Raw genomic sequence first — 16586 nt, 5'->3', positions numbered from 1 at the left:
ACTACAGCTTTGCCATCAAGGTCTTGCAGGCCAGAGCCACTAGGCCCTGCTGGCTTGGCAAGGCTCGGGATGGGAACAGGTGGCCATCAGATACCAGGGCCACCCATCCAAGCAGACTGCCCCTCTCTGGCCAGACAGGATCTGCCACCAAGGCACGGCCAGCTGCCTGTCACATAGCACATGCTCGCTGGAATCACTGTGACAGTTAAGCTGAGACTTGAAGGCCCTCAGCGGCAAGCAGACCAAGCCAGGGAAAGCATCCTAGAACAGGGAAAGCAGTATGTGCAAAGGCCCTGGGGCAGTTGGGAGCTGACTCACTCCAGGAACCCAGCAGAACTCTTTGTGACAACGAAAGGAAAAGATGAATGAAACTGCAACGACAGGCTGTGTGGGGCCACAGGGACACAAAGGCTTGTGCCTTCAGGCAGGCATCAGGCCTTAAACTCCATGCAACCTCCACAGGTACCAACCATGCAGGCTCTGCCCCTTCTCACCAGGGGGACCCGTGTTCTCTCGGTGGCTGGCAGAACCATGTCACATGGATCTTCCTGCAGGAACTTCCTGCCGAAATGCTAGGCAAGGGAAGACAGGCCAGCCTAGAGGGGAGGGGAAGGGGTGCTGTCCTCCAGGTCTTCTTCCAGCCTCCAAGCAGTTACAGATTTCTTTTCAAAAAGCATGGAGCCCAGGATATAGCTCAGCAGCACAGTGCCTGCCTGGCAAGTGCAAAGTCATGAGTTCGATTCCCGGTACCAAACAAAACAAAACAAAAAGCATGGAAAGGGTACCAGGCGTGGTGGCATGTGCCTGTAATCCCAGCACTCAGGAAGCTGAGGCAGGAGGATCGCCAAGAGTTTGAGCCTGGGCTACACAGTGAGTTGAAGGCCAGCCAGAACAGACTAGCGCAGACCCTGTCTCAAAAAAACAAGAAAGAAAATAAAAAGCACAGAAAGAAAAATTCTGCAAACGTTAGAAAGTACCACTCAGCGGGCAAAGCCTCGTCTGCCCACAGGACAAGTCTGCATGCGGCAGGGACAGGGCCGTCTCGTCACCGCTGTGTCCCCAGGCCGAGCTCAACGCCAGGCAGGAGGCTGAAGGAGTGGAATGAAGAAGCCGCGAGCTGGAAGAAGGCAGAGCAGGCGGATGGGTTGGGGGCGGCAAAGGCGGGCGCAGCGCGGGAAAGTGCTGAGCGGAGTCTGTCTCTGAAAGGCCCGGTTACCATCTGAGTCCTGGCTCACCCATTTCGGCTCAGGCGGCTGCAGATATTTGAAATGAGTCATTTCTCCTGATGAAGAGAGGCTGATTTGGATTCTGCCTCGTGTATCTCGAGATTTCGGGGAGCACCCAGGAGAGGCTGGGTCCCCCCCCCCGTCCCACCCTCAGCCAGAACTCTAGGAAGTAGGCGTTGGGGGAACCGTGGGCCACAGGACACCCCAGGGCCAGGGCAGAGTCCTTGGGGACGGGAGCAGAGCTGACGGCCCCCAGCCCTGCAGGGCTGCTCCCCTCACCCTCCGCTTCAGGACTCCTAGACAAATCTGGGCCGAGGCTCTCCCAGCCCCAGTTCACCCACAGCCTCGCCCCTCCAGGGTCTCCTCTACTCACCCTGGCCAAAACACGCCAGGCCCTGGCACCGTCCCACTGCCTTTTGCTGACCCCTGTGAGCTGCTGCCACATTCGGCCACCAGGAGAGCCAGGTGAACTCAGAGATAAAACTCAGGCCCGGCTGAGACCCGCTGGTCACTGCACACGCCCTTCCGAAGCCGCCCTGCCCTCCGTCTCCTCCCCGTGGCTCTGCTGGGCCTGGCTCCTTCCTGTCAGAACTGCCTTCACTGACTTTTACTAAATGAAATGTCCACCTCACTTATTTCTGCATAAGGAAAGAGATTCTTTAGGAAGAGTGATTTCTGGGATGCATGCAAAAGAAGACAGGGAGGGGAGCTCTCTCTTCTCTCCCCCCACCCCTTCCAGTCTTGGGGACTGAATCCAGAGCCTTTGCACCGAGCTACATCCCCAGCCCTTTTTATTTTTTATCTTCAAACAAGATCTCACTAAGTTGCCCAAACTGGAGGTAAATTTGAGATCTTCCTGCCTCAGCCTCCAGAGTGCTGGGATTACAGGCAGAGGTGCCACCACACCCGACTGAAGGAGGGGCTTTTCTCTGTGGCTTTTTATCTCTTCCAGGAGCGGAGAGCACTCAGAGAGGCGCTGCCTGCTGGCCGAGCGGACCCGCTTGAATTGTGTGCACAACCCTCGCACTAACCCGCCGCCGTCGTGTGAGGAGGTGTGGATCACGGTGATGTCACATTGCTCGTGTTGGGATGTCCGTCACCCTGCAGAGTGAGGGCCGTTTCCCACTCACTGCGGTGCGGGACCCTCAAACAAGGGGCCCCCGCCAGGGCGCAGGCCTGACCCAGGGCTGGAAAGCGAGGGCCACGCCCACTGCCGGCCCGGCGGCCCAGGGCGCGGTGGGCGTCGCAACAGGACTGAGCCTGCGCAGCAGGTGCTCATAGCCGTTTGCCGAGTGAAAGAAGAAACAGACGTCTATGGCCTTGGGACAGGTGCGCGCCTCCTCCACCGCCCCCCAGAGGTAAAAGGATGCCAGAGGGGGCGGGGACATAGAGTGGTCCTCCCTTCCTTCCGAGGCCCGGGGGGTCCCCGAAGCCCCGACCGCACTGAACCCTACCTGTGGTGCTTTTTCCTAGTCATAAGAGCTTTCACCTTGGCACTTGTTCAGTTTTTGAGACGAACTCTCACAGTATGGTCCAGGATGACCTTGAAGTCACAGTGATCCTCCTGCCTCGGCCTCAGAGTGCTGGGATGACAGGCGTGTGCCACCAGGCCCGGCCATCTTTGTACTTAAGGAAGGTCCTCAGGGGTCCTCTCTGGCCTGTTCCAGCAGCCAGTGTCGCTGCTCTTGGCCTCAAGCTGTTATTAAGCAGCATAAGCCTCACCTGAGCACAAGCAGTGTGAGACCCGGTGGCTCCTGAGTGACTCGGGCAGACAGTGTACCCAGCGTGGACGCGAGGACGGAGATGGCTCCGTCCTGGGTGAGACGGAACAGTGTGGGGGAGACTTTGCCACACTCTCAGGATGGCGCGCACAAACTTAAGCATGGCTGGTTTCTGGAATTTTCCACATATTCCAAATTTGACCACGGGTAACTGAAACCTAGAAAGCAAAACCACGTCTGAGGAGGACCATGGTCTAATTATTGCTAAAGTGTGAATGACTTAGCTGGGCTTCTTTCAGAAGGAAGACATGAGCCTCAAATGAAGAGAGAGAAGAGATCGTTCTAGAGACACAAAATCCCTCTGGGGGAATTTTCGGCAATAATTATGCAGTTTCCTTTTTCTTTTCAAGAAGTCTCTGTCCTAGGCCGGGGATATAGCTCAGTGGCACAAGTGCTGCCTGGCAAGCACAAGGTCCTGAGTTCGAGTCCCAGTACGTAAAAAAAAAAAGAAGAAGAAGAAGAAGAGGAAGTCCCTGTCCATACGGGGCTCCTCCTGCCCACCCCTCCTGCAGTGAGGGTTCCCAGGTTGGGGTGCCCAGAAGCCTCAGCCCCTGACCCTGCTTGGCTGGGGGTGGTAAGGCAGGAGGAACGGCCCTCTCCCCCCACACACAGGTTCCCCAGATCTAGTTCCCTGTGGCCCTCAGAAGGCATGGAAAGAATCCAGCCTCTGACTTTGACCTGGCAGCCCTGGGTCACTTCCCAGCTCCCGGCCTTCAGGTTTGTCCTACATCTGTCCCCTGCCCACTGGGCTGTATGCCTGGCCGTGTCACCCTTGGCATCTTTTCTGAGGGTGGAGTGTTTTGAGACAGGGTCTCACTATGGAGCCCAGACTGGCCTCGAACTCGCAGTGATTCTCCTGCCTCAGCCTCCTGAGTGTTAGGATGCCAGGCTTGCACCGGGATCCATAATCTTTAGGAAGCAGGACTGTTATCACCCCATTTCCCAGACAAGGAGGCTGAGGCTGGAGAATCCCAAGCTAGGAGTCAACTATCCCTAGGACATATTGCCTGGGGCCAGAGACCCCACCCCTCTGAGCCTGTTTCCGTTTTTATAAAACAGGGGCGTCCAAGACTCCTTTTTCAGTTGATCGGGACATGTACTCACCTCCAGAGTGACCTATGGAAGGTGCGACCCAGGAGGGCCTCACCCGGCACCCTCCTCCTTCCCTCCGCGGACAACAGCCTCGTTCTGTGGCCAGGCGTGTCGCTGCCTCAGTTTCCCCAGCTTGAGTGGGAGGAGGGCGCTGGAGGAGAGGTGAGGGCAGCGGGCACCCCTGGGGGACCCAGGCCGGCCCTGCGCGCAGAGGGGGCGCAGAGAGCAGCCCAGCCACCCCTGCCCCGCCTGTCTCCCCCTCGCAGTGTCCGGGGTTTTATTTTTGTGGGTTTTTTCCTTTCTGTTTTCCTTTTTTGCTTTCTTTTTTTTTTAAATTTCAGCCACTCTGTGGTCCCACCCGGGGCCTCCTGCCCCCTCCCGCCTCCTCGCCGGTGGCTGTCACACGACAGACATTTTTAGTGGTGACAGCTGGCCTTGTGGAACTCAGCTCGAGTTCTGGAATGGTTTTTAAAAAAAGAGCGAGCCAAACCAGCGCCACTTTAAATAGCTCTGCAGCTCAGGAGAGCGGAGAGCGGGCTGTCGCCGCGCACACCAGTTCCCAGGGAGGAAGGCCCAGCGCGGGGACCTCCCCGGGAAACCGAGGCCCAGAAGGGCAGCGTCACCCGCCAGCTCGCAGGCTGGGGGCGGCAGGGCCCGCCTCAAATCCCGGGCTGTACAGGTCCCCCGTCAAGCCCCTCCTGGTGACGGCGCCTGCCTTTTGCCTGCCCTTTGCTGACCTTGGAGAATAGAGGCTGCCCAGAGGCCACGGATGCCCACAGCACTGCGGCCCCAAACCCGAGGCACACCGGGCTGGGCCTCCAGGGCCCCAGGCCTCGGGCGAGCGGTGCAGTCTGCCGCCTGCTCCATACCCACGCTCCAGGCAGCACCGGGTGCTGCTGCCTGTCCCCGTGTCATCCCCCTGGCTGGCTTAATTGACCATGGCAGGGCAGTGGCCCCATGGGCGTGGGTGTGGGCATGTGCCACCCCCAAGGGCTGTGTGTCCCGCCCGCCAGGGTGCCTATGGTGGCCACACACCTGGGTTCAAACCCTGCTTCATCCACCTCTCACGGTGTGGACTCTGAAGCTCATGTGCCACTCTGAGCCTCCACTGCCCCTCTGTGAAATGGGAACAAGAAAATCAAAGCTGGGCATGGTGCAGCAAGCCTGTCATCCCAGCACTTGGGAAGCTGAAGCAGGAGGATCGCTGTGAGTTCAAGGTGACCCTGGGCTACATAATGAGTTCAAGGCCAGCCTGAGCTACATATTGAGACCCTGGCTGAAAAGAGAAAGAGAGATGGAGAGGGAGAGGGAGAGAGAGACAGAGAGAAAACGTAGATTGGGAGAAGTCAGCACGTAGGACCCACAGCCCAGACCCGGCCTAGTAAGTGAAGCCCTTGGTCTCAACCCCAGGCCAGGCCTTCTCCCCCGCAAGGCCCCGTCTCTGACCCGAGCCCCTTTTTGCGTCCCCAGCCCTGGACAGAGCGCTACAAGTCAGTGTGGCCGGGCCAAGGAAAGGCCAGGCTGCTCTGCTCCTGGTTCCAGAGCTCGCATCTCCTCCTGGGCCCGCGGAACGAATCCCCAGGCTCCCCGGCCTGCTCCCGCCATCCCTGCTGTCTCCCTGTCCCTGACACTCCCCCTCGGGGTGACTCATTTCCTGTGCACCCCATCCCATCCTGCCCCAGAACACGGACACCCGAGGACAGGCCTTCGCCCAGCAGCCTCAGGGTCTAGGCCGGGGCCAGGGGCACGGCGCGCTGGACACACACCCTCCGCGGGCACAGCATGCGCGCCCCTGTGCACATCCCCAAGGACCTGGAAAGCGGTGGCTGCTGTCAAATGCTGGAGGAGGAAATCTGACGCAGGAGAGGAGGATGTGCCCAGCAGGGGGGAGTTTTTCTATCCTGGGAACCTCTGTGGGCCTCTCCTGCTGGAACCTACTGGGTTCCCCGCCGTTAACCCTCACAGCGCCTCAGGAGGAGTGTTTTTTATTATAGGGAAGGACATTAGGCTCAGAGAGGTAAATACACTTGTCCAAGGTCACACAGCAGTAAGTGCAGGATCCAGAGTTCTAACCCTTGCCTGGCTCCGGAGCCTGACTTCTTGCTGTTAACAGCCTCCAGCCCCACCCAAGGGAGCCATCCTGCATCAGATCAAAGAGAGGAAGCCCGATTTGCCCTGAAGGAAACCCCAAAATTAAACAGACCAGCAGTGAACTCTGCATCGACAGAAGGATTCCAGCAGAGGTTGAGCGAGTCCAGAGGTAGACAGGATGGCCAGGCTTCTGCACTGGATGGCGTAGGGTGACCTAGAGGTCTCTGGGGTCTCCTTGCCGAGAGATTTGCATCCCATGATGTATATCCCAGGCCATGGGCTGCATATTTTATATCTTTGTTTATATTTTTTAATATAGCATCTCATTTAATCTTCAAACAATCCTGTAGATGAGCATTATTACTATTATCCATGTGACTCAGTCAGGTTCTGCTGTGATAATGCTGTGTAACAAACAGCCCCAATGATCTGGTGGTGGCTGCCTCATCTATTTTCATGCCACGGGCTGCAGGCCAACTAGAGGGACTTTCTGCATTCTGTGGGCTGACTTGGCTCAGCTCCAGGCCTCAGGGTGGGTTTAGGTCTGCTCCAGGCTTCTCCTGGAACCACCAGCTGCTGGGACCATTTGCCTTGTCCCACAGTAGAAGCCCAGGCAGCTGTGTCACAGTCATAAGTGGCCCATGGCCTATGGCTAAGCCCACACTTCAGAGGCGAAGGGCCGCACTCGCCTGCCCCAGTGGGAGCCGCTGCCCGTCATTCTGCAAAGAGCGTGGTATAAAAGCAGGAGAGGGTGGACATTCCCGATTAGAATCCAGGGCCTTCCACAGGGACACAAATGGCTGAGGTCACAGCTGCTCAGTGTGACTCCAAATGGGATTGTGACCCAGGCTTCTGACATCAAAGCTGGTCTGGCCCGCAAGTGGTCAGGCCAGGGCCCGTCTATACTGGGTACACTCTTCAAATCCAGTTTATTGCATGTGAATTATACCTCAGTGAAGCTGTCACAGTATTCCTAAAGGCAAAGTACTCCTAAAGGGAATTCTCAATCGACAAATGGTCACTTCAGTGAATGAAATGTTACTACCTTGCCACTACCTCCCCAGCCCTTTATCCATTTTGTTTTAAGACAGGGTCTTAACAAAGTTGCCCAGGCTGGGCTCTTTGCAACCTTAATTGGCAATCTTCCTGCCTCAGCTTCCCAGAGCACTGGGATTACAGCCGTGCACCACTGCACCCAGTGCAGGGACAATTCTGAAGAACTTCAGCAGAGCAGACAGGGAGCCCCGTGCAGGGCAGACTCATCCACGGGGACACACCGGGCAGGCCCCTTGAGAAGAGGCTGGAAGGATGACTCTGCCAACCTCCACGTATGGATCTGACCTGGATCCACTCGCGCAGAAGCAATGCACATGCGTGGTACGTGTTCTTTCCTCCAGCACCAGGCGGAGGGGGGTGACACTGGGGTCTTTGGCACTGAGCTACACCCCAGCCCTTTTTTTAATCTTTTAATCTTAAGATAGGGTCTCACCTAAGTTGCTAAGCTGCTGGGTTTGAACTTGTGATCCTCCTGCCTCAATCTCCCGGAATGCTACTTCTATATCTCACACGCTCTGCAGCTATATAATATATTATAATTGCATAAAGACTATGGAATTTTAGTACATAGATACCGTTATATGTATGTATTACATACATAGGTATTTCTAGGCATGTGTTTATACACTGAACGTATGTAGAGGGCATTGGAAGCTTGGTAACCCCTTGCATGTGTTTAACACGCATAATTACGTGTTAAATAATTTACGTGTCTGAGAAATGTGATGATATTGATTTGGGTTGTAGGTATTGTGTCTATGTGGGAAGTGGGCAGGTCCTTTTCTTAAACAGCTAAATACGAAAATATTCCCAGAGGAGGCAATGTAATATCTGCCACTGGCTTCGAAGGAAATAGGAAACCCAGGCTCGAGGACAGCCAGGATGACAGTGACGCAGGGTCCTGGTGTGGCCAGGTGGTGGCACACAGGCTCACACCACTCACTCTGGGTTGGGGAAATGCTTTAATCTCAGCTACTCTGGAAGCTGAGGCAGGAGGATTTCGAGTTCAAGACCAGCCTGGGCAACTCAGTGAGACCCTGTCTCAAAAAGAAATGAACAGAGAGAAAAATACTCAGTAGAACTAAACCCATGGTGCGGGGCACCCGGAACGTCCAGTGAGCCAGGCAGCTGCACCTTGGCCCAGGGGGGCCGCCTTGCTCTGGGCCTCACAGGTCACTGGCTGGGCTCCTGGCTCAGGGGTCCGGCCTGTGCTCACTGAGCTGGGCAGGGGCCCAGATGGAGGACAGTGGTGCTCGCCAGTGTCTAACAGGTTCACCAGGCCAGGAGCCAGTATGGGGACAGAGATGTGAGAAGAGCCTGATTTGGCCCAGGGCACTGGGGAGCCATGGACTGTTCAGCAACAGAGAGGTCCCACTGCTCTGACCTCCGTGGGGAAGATGAAGTGGAGAGGACAGGTGGGGAGACCTGCAGCAGCCCAGAGGGGGTCCCTCCCGATCCAGGGCACCGGGTTGCAACCTCTCCCCTCCACCTGTGCCTGGTCTTTCCTACCTGTCTTTTTTGACTCAATCTGCTGTGAAAGGTCCCCTCTCTGATCCTCAAGCCATTAAAACGCTGCCTCAAAGCTCTGCCCAAAAACCACCTCCTCCAGAAAGCCCTCCTAGATTTCCCCACCCCCCCAATAGAGCCCCTCAGCACAGCCCACGGCCCCCAGGCTCCAGCTCTCAGCGTCTCCTAAAAAGCTTGTGTCACTTTGTCAGCTCCCACTTGAAACGGGGCTAGGAGTGGGCTGTGGCCTAGGGCTGGTAGGGAGCAGGCGGACAGACAGACCTGTGCCCAGTGGTCTTTCCACATTAGCCAGGACAAGCTGCAAGGCAGGAGCCCAGCCCAAGCTGTCCTAACCAAAAGGGACAGATGGCCTCAGGCCAGGCTGGCTCCAGGTGTTCAGTGCCCCCCACCCCCTCCCCAGCTCTCAGCTGACCCGGGTCACATGGCCCCGCTCAGCGACACGGAGAACTGGAGCCCGGGGCCTGGGTGGCGGCGGATGCCGGGCAGGGAGGAGCAGCCACATCCCCGGTCCGGCGCCGCCTGAGGTAGGATGTGCAGGCCAGGCCCAGGACGAGGGCCCTTTCTGCAGAACTCAGAGCAGAGGCAGGGCCAGCGCTGCGGCACACATGCTGCAGGAGGTGGAGGCCGGAGAAAGTCCTGCGGAGCAGGGGTGGGAGACCTGTCGCACACTGAGGCCACTAGTCCCTACGCACGGCTGCCCGCAGAGGCTCAAAGACACAGGCCAGGCCCAAGCGTGTGGCCCGGGCATCTCACCCACCCCCAGGCCCAGGCAGCCACAGGTGGGGTGGGCAAGAGCTTCGGCACCTCCGTCCCCTCCGCCAGCCCAGCGAGGCCTCGAAGGTCGGGCCGGGGCGCCCCAGACCACCGCCCCTGAGCGCCGCTTCTCCTGCAGGCCTGGCCCCAGCCTCCTGGGGCGTCTTCCTGCCCCCTGACTCGCACCGGTGGAGGGGTCATTGATTGGCTTCCCCATTTTTTATTAACCAAAGACAGCCCAGAGCCGAGCGGGGTGTGCTGAGGGAACGCGGTGTCCTCGCGCCACGCGGGGCCTCTCCTGGGAGACACAGAGGCGGCGGAGGCTGAGCTCCTCCAGGGCGCCGGTGCCTCGCTCCCCGGCTGCTCAGTGGGACCAGAGCTGGAGAACGCATCCTCTGGGTCCCTGGTCATCAGCCCCAGAGAGGGACGACAGAGCCGCCCACACCCAGTCACCGCCGGCTTCTCCACAGCCGGCTGCAAACGCGGCAGCTCCCACCCCAGGTAGGAGGCCCCCAACATCTGGCCCGAATCCTTTCTGCCTCCACCACATCTGGGTCGGGGGAGGGGCTCCGTGCTGTGCGGCTGACAGCTGGGGTCCGGGGCGGGCTTCCCTCAGGTCTCTCAGAGGCCTGCTCCGCAGAAATGAGCCTCAGTTTCCCTCGAAGCAGCAGGGAGGCCGGGACCACCGGTTGGCGTCCTAAGCTTCGACTCCGGGGACACGCCCCACCCCCAGGACACCCCCCACCCCGGCCACTCTGGCACTGTGAGGACGTCGTTCGCGGGGCGCTGTCTGGGGTCAGGGCGTTTGGGCCGTGTGGGTCCGCAGTCCCGGCAAGGACAGCTGTGCTGGCCAGCACAGGAAGAGGGGCCCAGGACATTCAGTCCGCCGGCCTGAAGGCGTACACCAGCCAGGGCCACAGGGGACAGGATCACGCCATCTTCCCAGGCGAAGGCAGCGGAGGGCATAGAGGGTGGACTGGAATCTTGGAAACTGGAAGGGTGAACTTGGTGAGTGGCTCGAGAAGATCCAGGATGGATCCCCTTCATTATCCCTAGAGAAACTAGGAAGACCGGGGGTGTCACTCAGGGGCGGAGCATTTGCCTAGCAGCTGGGAGCCCCCTGGTTCCATCCCCAGCGTCACAAAAAAAGAAAAAGAAGCCTAGCTTAGTGGAACATGCCTGTCATCCCAGCACTCTGGCAGGCTGAGGCAGGAAGATCTCAAGTTCAAGCACAGCCTGGGCAACTTAAAGACTTAGTGAGACCCTATCTCAAAATAAATTTAAAAGGGGCTGGAGAATGGAGATGTAGCTCAGTGGGAAGATCCTGAACTCAATCCTCAGAATCAGAAAAAAAAAAAAAAAGAGATAGAAAGAGGGAAAGAGGGAAAGAGAGAAAGAAAAAGAAATAGGCCCAGAGAGATGAGGACATTTGCCTGGGGTCACACAGCAGCTCGGAGGAAGTTGATCCAAGGACAGGGCCAGCTGGTGCCAGCTGCTAGATGCCTCCCGACGGTGTGTGCGAGGGAGACCTGGGCAAAGCCCTCTCGTGCCCGGCAGCTGCTCCATGAAAACACAGCCAGGGGCTGGCAGAGGCCCCCAAGGTGACAGAGACCCAGGGTTCCTACAAAGCCACAGCCCTGAGCAGACCGAGGAGCTGCCCGGCCGGTGGGCATCGAGGGCCACCCTGTGGGGCCGGGCAGACGGGAGGGGCTGTTCCGAGCGGCAGCGGAGCCGGCGTGAGTCACTTCCGCTCCGTGCCCCAACGCCACACCACGGAGCGGCCAGCCGTGGGCCTCTCGGTGCCAACTCTGGGACAGGCTGCCGGGGCTGGCAGAGCACACAGGAGGGCGTCCCCTGGGCAGTTGGGGCTTCATCCACACCCCGGACTCCCCATTCTCCAAACTTAGCTGGGCCTGGACACGGTGGCCTGTGTCTCAGGAGGCTGAGGCAGGATTTCCAGGCCAGCCCGGGGAACGTCGAGAGACTTTGTCTCACAGATAAATAAATGGCAGAGTTTCGGCACAAATCTGATTGTGTCACCTGAAAAGCCACCCGGAGCTCCTTCCACCCCCCAGGAGGAAGCCCTCGGCCCTGCCACTCGCCTTTCTGTCTCTAGCTGTCACCCAGGTGCGGACTGGCAACCCCAAATGGCATTCCAAGCCCTGTCCCTTCCTTTCCTCCCTTTCGGAGACCAGCGAAGTTTTAACCTTGCTCTTCCTGCCTTGCCTGTGGACCGAGGTGTCCATGGAGCCCATTTCTTTTTTTTTTTTTTTTTTTTTTTTTTTCTCCGGTACCGGGAACCGAACTCACGACCTTGCGCTTGCCAGGCAGGCGCTTTTTGCCGCTGAGCTAAATCCCCAGCCCCCCATGGAGCCCATTTCTGGCCAGTGAGATACAACAAAACTCCCCTGGGAAGAAATTCCCTTTCTGAGTGAAAAGATGGAGCCTGGCAAGAAAAGGCCCTCTCTTGCCATGCACGGTGGCACACACCTGTAATTCCAGGACTCAGGAGGCTGAGGCAGGAAGATCGATGCACATTTGAGGCCAGCCTGGGCTACATAGTGAGACCCTGTCTCAAAAATGAAAAGACAAAAAAACAAAGAAAGAAAGGAGGAAAGCAAGAGAAAAGGCTCTCTCTCAGTGCTCAGAACCCTGAGTTCTTTGGTCTTCTGCCCTTTCTCACCTATCTGCCTAGAACATACACATGAGGCCTGGAGCTACAGCAGCTATCGTGTGACCACGAGGCAACTAATGTGAGAGGACAAGACCTCCACATTTGAGGATAATGAAAAAGGAAGAGCAGGGAGCCTGGTGGCCTGCCTAACCCTGCCTGCCTGCCCCAGGCTTACTGCTGACTAAGTCAGAATCCCCTATCTCTGTGAGCGGCTGTGCTCCTTCCTGCCTCAAGCCCTTTGCACGGCTGGTCTGCTAGCGGCTGCTCCTTGCACCTCGCTCAGCCTGAGCCTCCCCACCACCTCTACCCAGTGGCCCTGCTCATCTCCGGGCCTGTGTGTCCACTTTCTCCAAACTTGCTTCTTCCTTCCTTTCTGCGCCCAATCCCAGCTTCCTGGGGGCGTGGGCTTCTGCCCTCCTCATTTGCCTCTGTACCCTCAGGGCGGGGCACACGGGGAGCCCACGAAATGTTTGCTGAATTAATTAATTAATCCACAGATTCGCAGAGTCATGAACGATCTTTAATGTTGGTTTGTTTTGGTTTTGAGACAGGATCTCACTGTGGAGCCCAGGCTGACCTTAAGCTCATGGCAGTCCTCCTGCCTCAGCCTCCTGAGTCCGAGGATGACAGGCGTGTGCCCTTCACTCCTGCTGGGTGCCTGGGCCTTGCGTTCCCACGCCTTCCGTGAGCCACGCCCCCCTCGGGCCCCTTCCTGTGCCGGCGGGCAGGGCTGCTCTGGTGCTGGCATCCAGGACCCTGGGCTTCTCCCTCCACCCCAGCACGCTCACAGGGGCAGGATGGGGACGTCATCGTCATCTGTCACACGCCATCTCCCCCTCGGGCCATCAACCCCCAGAGGGCGGGGACTCTTCTTCATTCCCGTTGGCCGGCACCTGGTGGCAGGAGAAGCGCTTGTTGAATGAATAAATGATGGGTGCGAGCAGCTCCAGTGACTTGGCTCGCAGACCCAGGCTGGAAGATGCGGGTCTGGAGGGCCAGGACCACCCAAGTGCCACCGCCCCCACCCCCACGCCCTGCAGCGGGAAGCCGCGTCCCCGCCCAGCATGGATCTGTCGCGCAGAACAAAAAAGGGGGCAGCTGGTGCCTCTGCCCAGACAGGCGCGGGGTCCCGGGGGACCCCTCCCCCACGGCCCCCCAGCTTCCCCAAGTCGTCGCGCACCCTCAACCTCGCGCAGCAGCGCCCGCGTTGAGCACTTTACAAACACGAGCTCATTAGCAGCGCGGCGGACACCGCGGCTCCGGCGTCTGAGTCACCGCCGCAGTTTACCCACAAAACAAGCTTTTCCCACGCAGCGGATGCGGCGCCGGCGAGCGCGGGCTCGGGGGCGGGGGAGGGAGGCGAGCAGGCAGCGCCGGGCCCAGGTCGGCTCCCAGCACCAGGCAGCTGAGGGGTGCGAGGCCTGCAAGAAGGGCCCTGACCCTGTCTGGGCGGCAGAAGTCGGAGGGAGGTGACCTGTCCCACCCTGTCCCCCGCCCACAAGCCTTCAGACAGACACTTTAGGGATTTTTGCTTTGATTTGGTTTTTGTTGTATTTTGTTTTTGAGACATGATCTGGTTGTGTATCTCAGGGTGGCTTTGAACTCACTAGGTAGCCTGGACTGGCCTCAAACTCATGGCGATCCTTCTGCCTCAGCCTCCCAAGTGCTGGATTTCAGGCACGGGCCACACCATGGCCACCCAGGGTTCACTTTGAGATTAAACAGACCTGAGTTCAAATCTCGGGTCCATCACTTACAAACCAGGGGCAGTGGTTGAGACCGTTTTCCTGCCTGTGGAAAGAGGTCCCCCGCAACCTGGGGATATTCCATGAGTGCACACTCAGGTACACGTGGCGCTAGGGAGCTGGTGATGTGCTCAGCAGAGGGGTGGTGTCCAACGCCCGGGGCTCCAGGGATCACAGAGGGGCTTGCAATTCAGAGAAGGGTGCGGGTCCCACTGAGGGGACTGGGGTTGCGCGCACCAAAGCCCCCTGCGGCCCAACCCCACCGCACCCCCACCATCGGCCCGAAGCACAGTGGGCAAACGCTGCTGCCCCGGCTCCCGGGCTCGGCAAATACCCAGGAAACGGCACTGCCCAGACTCCTCCAGGCCACTGGGGCACCCATTGCCCTGACATGGGCGCTGCTGCCTCCGAGGTGCTGAGGGAGCCGGAGCTCTGGTCACCCACCCAAGACATTGCTGTGCTGGACTGACGCTCTCCAAGGGGAGGTGGCCCCGCGTGTCAGCCCCTCGTGACAGGGGCCACCAGGCACCTGTGTCGTCCCACATTCCCTCCCTAAGCCAGCAAACATAGGGAGATAAAAGTATTCCCTTCTCCTGGTGTAGTGGTGCAGTCCTGTAGTCCCAGCGCTCTGGGAAACTGAGGCAGGAGGATCCCAGCAGGGCTGGGGATGTAGCTCAATGGGAAGAGCCTGGTTCAATCCCCAGAGTTTTAAAAAAAAAAAAAAAATGCCCCTCCCAGACTCCTTTGCAGCTAGCCAGGAGACTTGGCCCACTTCTGGCCGTGAGATAAATTCAAGCGTTTCCTGTCAGGAATGTCAAGGAAATCAGTTGTTTTTCTAATAAAAAGAGGAATGCACCTGGCACGGGGTTTTTGTTCTTTGCCCTTCTTCTCTCTCCACTCTCTATCCCAGTTTTCCAGCCTGGGATGCTGTCATGATCACTGGAGATGAAGCAGCTGTTTTGTGCCACAAGGATGAAAGTGATGTGCGAGGGAAGCCAGGACAACCTGACTGAGCTCCCTGTCTGAGCCATCGTGCTGGGTCCCCATGGCTGGCACTCACTGCAAATCCTGAGCGGCCTGTCACCAGGCCACCTTGGGGACCTCGGGGAGCTCAGCCTGGACCTCTGGGCCCAGCCTGAGCAGCTATTGTAAACACAGAACAACGGAGTGGATGGGTGCAGCAGCCTGAGGCCCAGGAGCAGAACAGCGAGCTCAGCCCGTAGGGCCCGTGACCTTGAGCAAGTTTCTGCCTCTCTAGGCCTCAGTCTCCCCATCTGTAACATGACTTGGAGGAACCGGTGCCCTCCAAAGTGGCCTGTGGGGCCGAAGGGGGCGCCTGTCACTCAGGTTCAGGTTCCCTGCGGGAGACAGCGCGTGAGGAGCCACTCAGAGGGCTGTCACGGGGACATGGGCTGGGACGAGGCCCTGCGCCATCTCAGTGCTGATGCCACCCAGAAACCTGGCTGCTGCTACCCCTAGGTGGTGAATAGGAAACTGGGGCACGGCCCTGCTCGGGGGGAACTCGCATGTCCCAAGGCTGCACGGAGGTGCAGGGGCATCCCAGGACAGACCAGGCTCCTCTCCCCGCATCAGTGCCCTGGCCACTGCGTCCCCAACCGGGAGGACGGCACTGGGGAGAAGGCTGGACCCAGTGCCACCAACGTGTGCTTGGCAGCCACGGCAGCGCCTGGGGACGGAGAGCCACGGGCGGCTCCGACGGGGACACTGAGGAAGGGACACTGGGGGGGCCGGGTTCTGGGCCTGAGGACCACAGGGCAGCTGGGGCTGCCACGGAGCTGCCCTTGACGCTGCCTCCGCCCTCAGACTGCGCCTCGGTCTTGACCTCAGCCCCTGCCCCGGCCTCTGCCCTGGGGGTTGGAGGGGGCTATGTGTGACAGAGGAGGGGAGACAGGGCGCCCGCGGCCCTCCCTGCTGGACTCCCCACCCCACCTGCTCTTCCTGGGGGGGCAGAGGTGCCTGCTGGGACAGAGGCCAGAGGCGTCCAGAAACTCTGGGCCAGGCGGAAGTTTGGGTCGGTGCAACCTTGCTCTCTCTCCGGGACTCTGCAGAATCTCCCGGCTCCTTGGGTGACTCTGAGGCACTGACTTAACATCTTCAAGCCTCAGTTTCTCCATGTGGAAATGGGAGGTGGTAGTGACACCCCCGGCATAGCTGCGAGCACAGGCATGGGACTGCGAGTCCCAAACTTACCTTTTGTTTTGTCTTGAGGTGTGTGTGTGTGACTATGTGGCCGAGGCTGGCCTTGAACTCACAGTGATCCTCCTGCCTCAGCCTCCCAAGGGCTGGGATTACAGGTGTGCACCAGCACAAACACTACTTTTAAGATGCAAATTTTATCAACAAAGAGGAGAACCTAAGAGAGGTAACTAACCTAGGGAAAAGCAGAAAAGCAAATAAGCAAGGGAGCCCAACCCAGACTCTTCCCCGCCCCAAGTGCACTCGGCGGGGTCAGATATTAATCAGCACTCCCCCCATTTGTCCTCCCCGGCCAGCAGAAGAGCCCAGGTCGCCAGGAGAAACCTGGCCAGCTGGACCTAGGAGAATTTTCTCTTTAAACAAATGCACCTAGATTTTGCAGTTATTCATATATGATATCAAGGGACAGCCAGGAGTGAGCAGA

The 16586-nt window shown here is 58.5% G+C and overlaps 1 protein-coding gene and 1 long non-coding RNA gene across 2 annotated transcripts in view; both read left to right on the top strand.

The window, feature by feature from the left end:
- Positions 1 to 7310, top strand: part of LOC102026368 — a 14749-nt gene extending 7439 nt beyond the window's left edge. The window contains exons 3-6 of the mRNA XM_005413644.1: positions 2179 to 2270; positions 2340 to 2584; positions 4067 to 4261; positions 5574 to 7310. Coding sequence (XP_005413701.1) covers positions 2179 to 2270; positions 2340 to 2584; positions 4067 to 4261; positions 5574 to 6209 — 1168 coding nt within the window. The 3' untranslated portion in view covers positions 6210 to 7310. The remainder of the gene's footprint in view (positions 1 to 2178; positions 2271 to 2339; positions 2585 to 4066; positions 4262 to 5573) is intronic.
- Positions 7311 to 7321: 11 nt separating this feature from the next.
- LOC106147504 lies at positions 7322 to 12787 on the top strand. Its single transcript, XR_001232431.1, has 3 exons — positions 7322 to 7567; positions 9760 to 10027; positions 12752 to 12787. It is a non-coding gene; the product is annotated as an uncharacterized LOC106147504 (long non-coding RNA).
- Positions 12788 to 16586: the final 3799 nt, after the last annotated feature.

Source organism: Chinchilla lanigera, unplaced genomic scaffold (assembly GCF_000276665.1).
Source record: "Chinchilla lanigera isolate Chin_1 unplaced genomic scaffold, ChiLan1.0 scaffold00169, whole genome shotgun sequence".
Taxonomy (NCBI): Eukaryota; Metazoa; Chordata; class Mammalia; order Rodentia; family Chinchillidae; genus Chinchilla; species Chinchilla lanigera.
The sequence above is the reverse complement of the archived record's forward strand: the minus strand, read 5'-3'. Positions and strand labels throughout refer to the sequence as shown.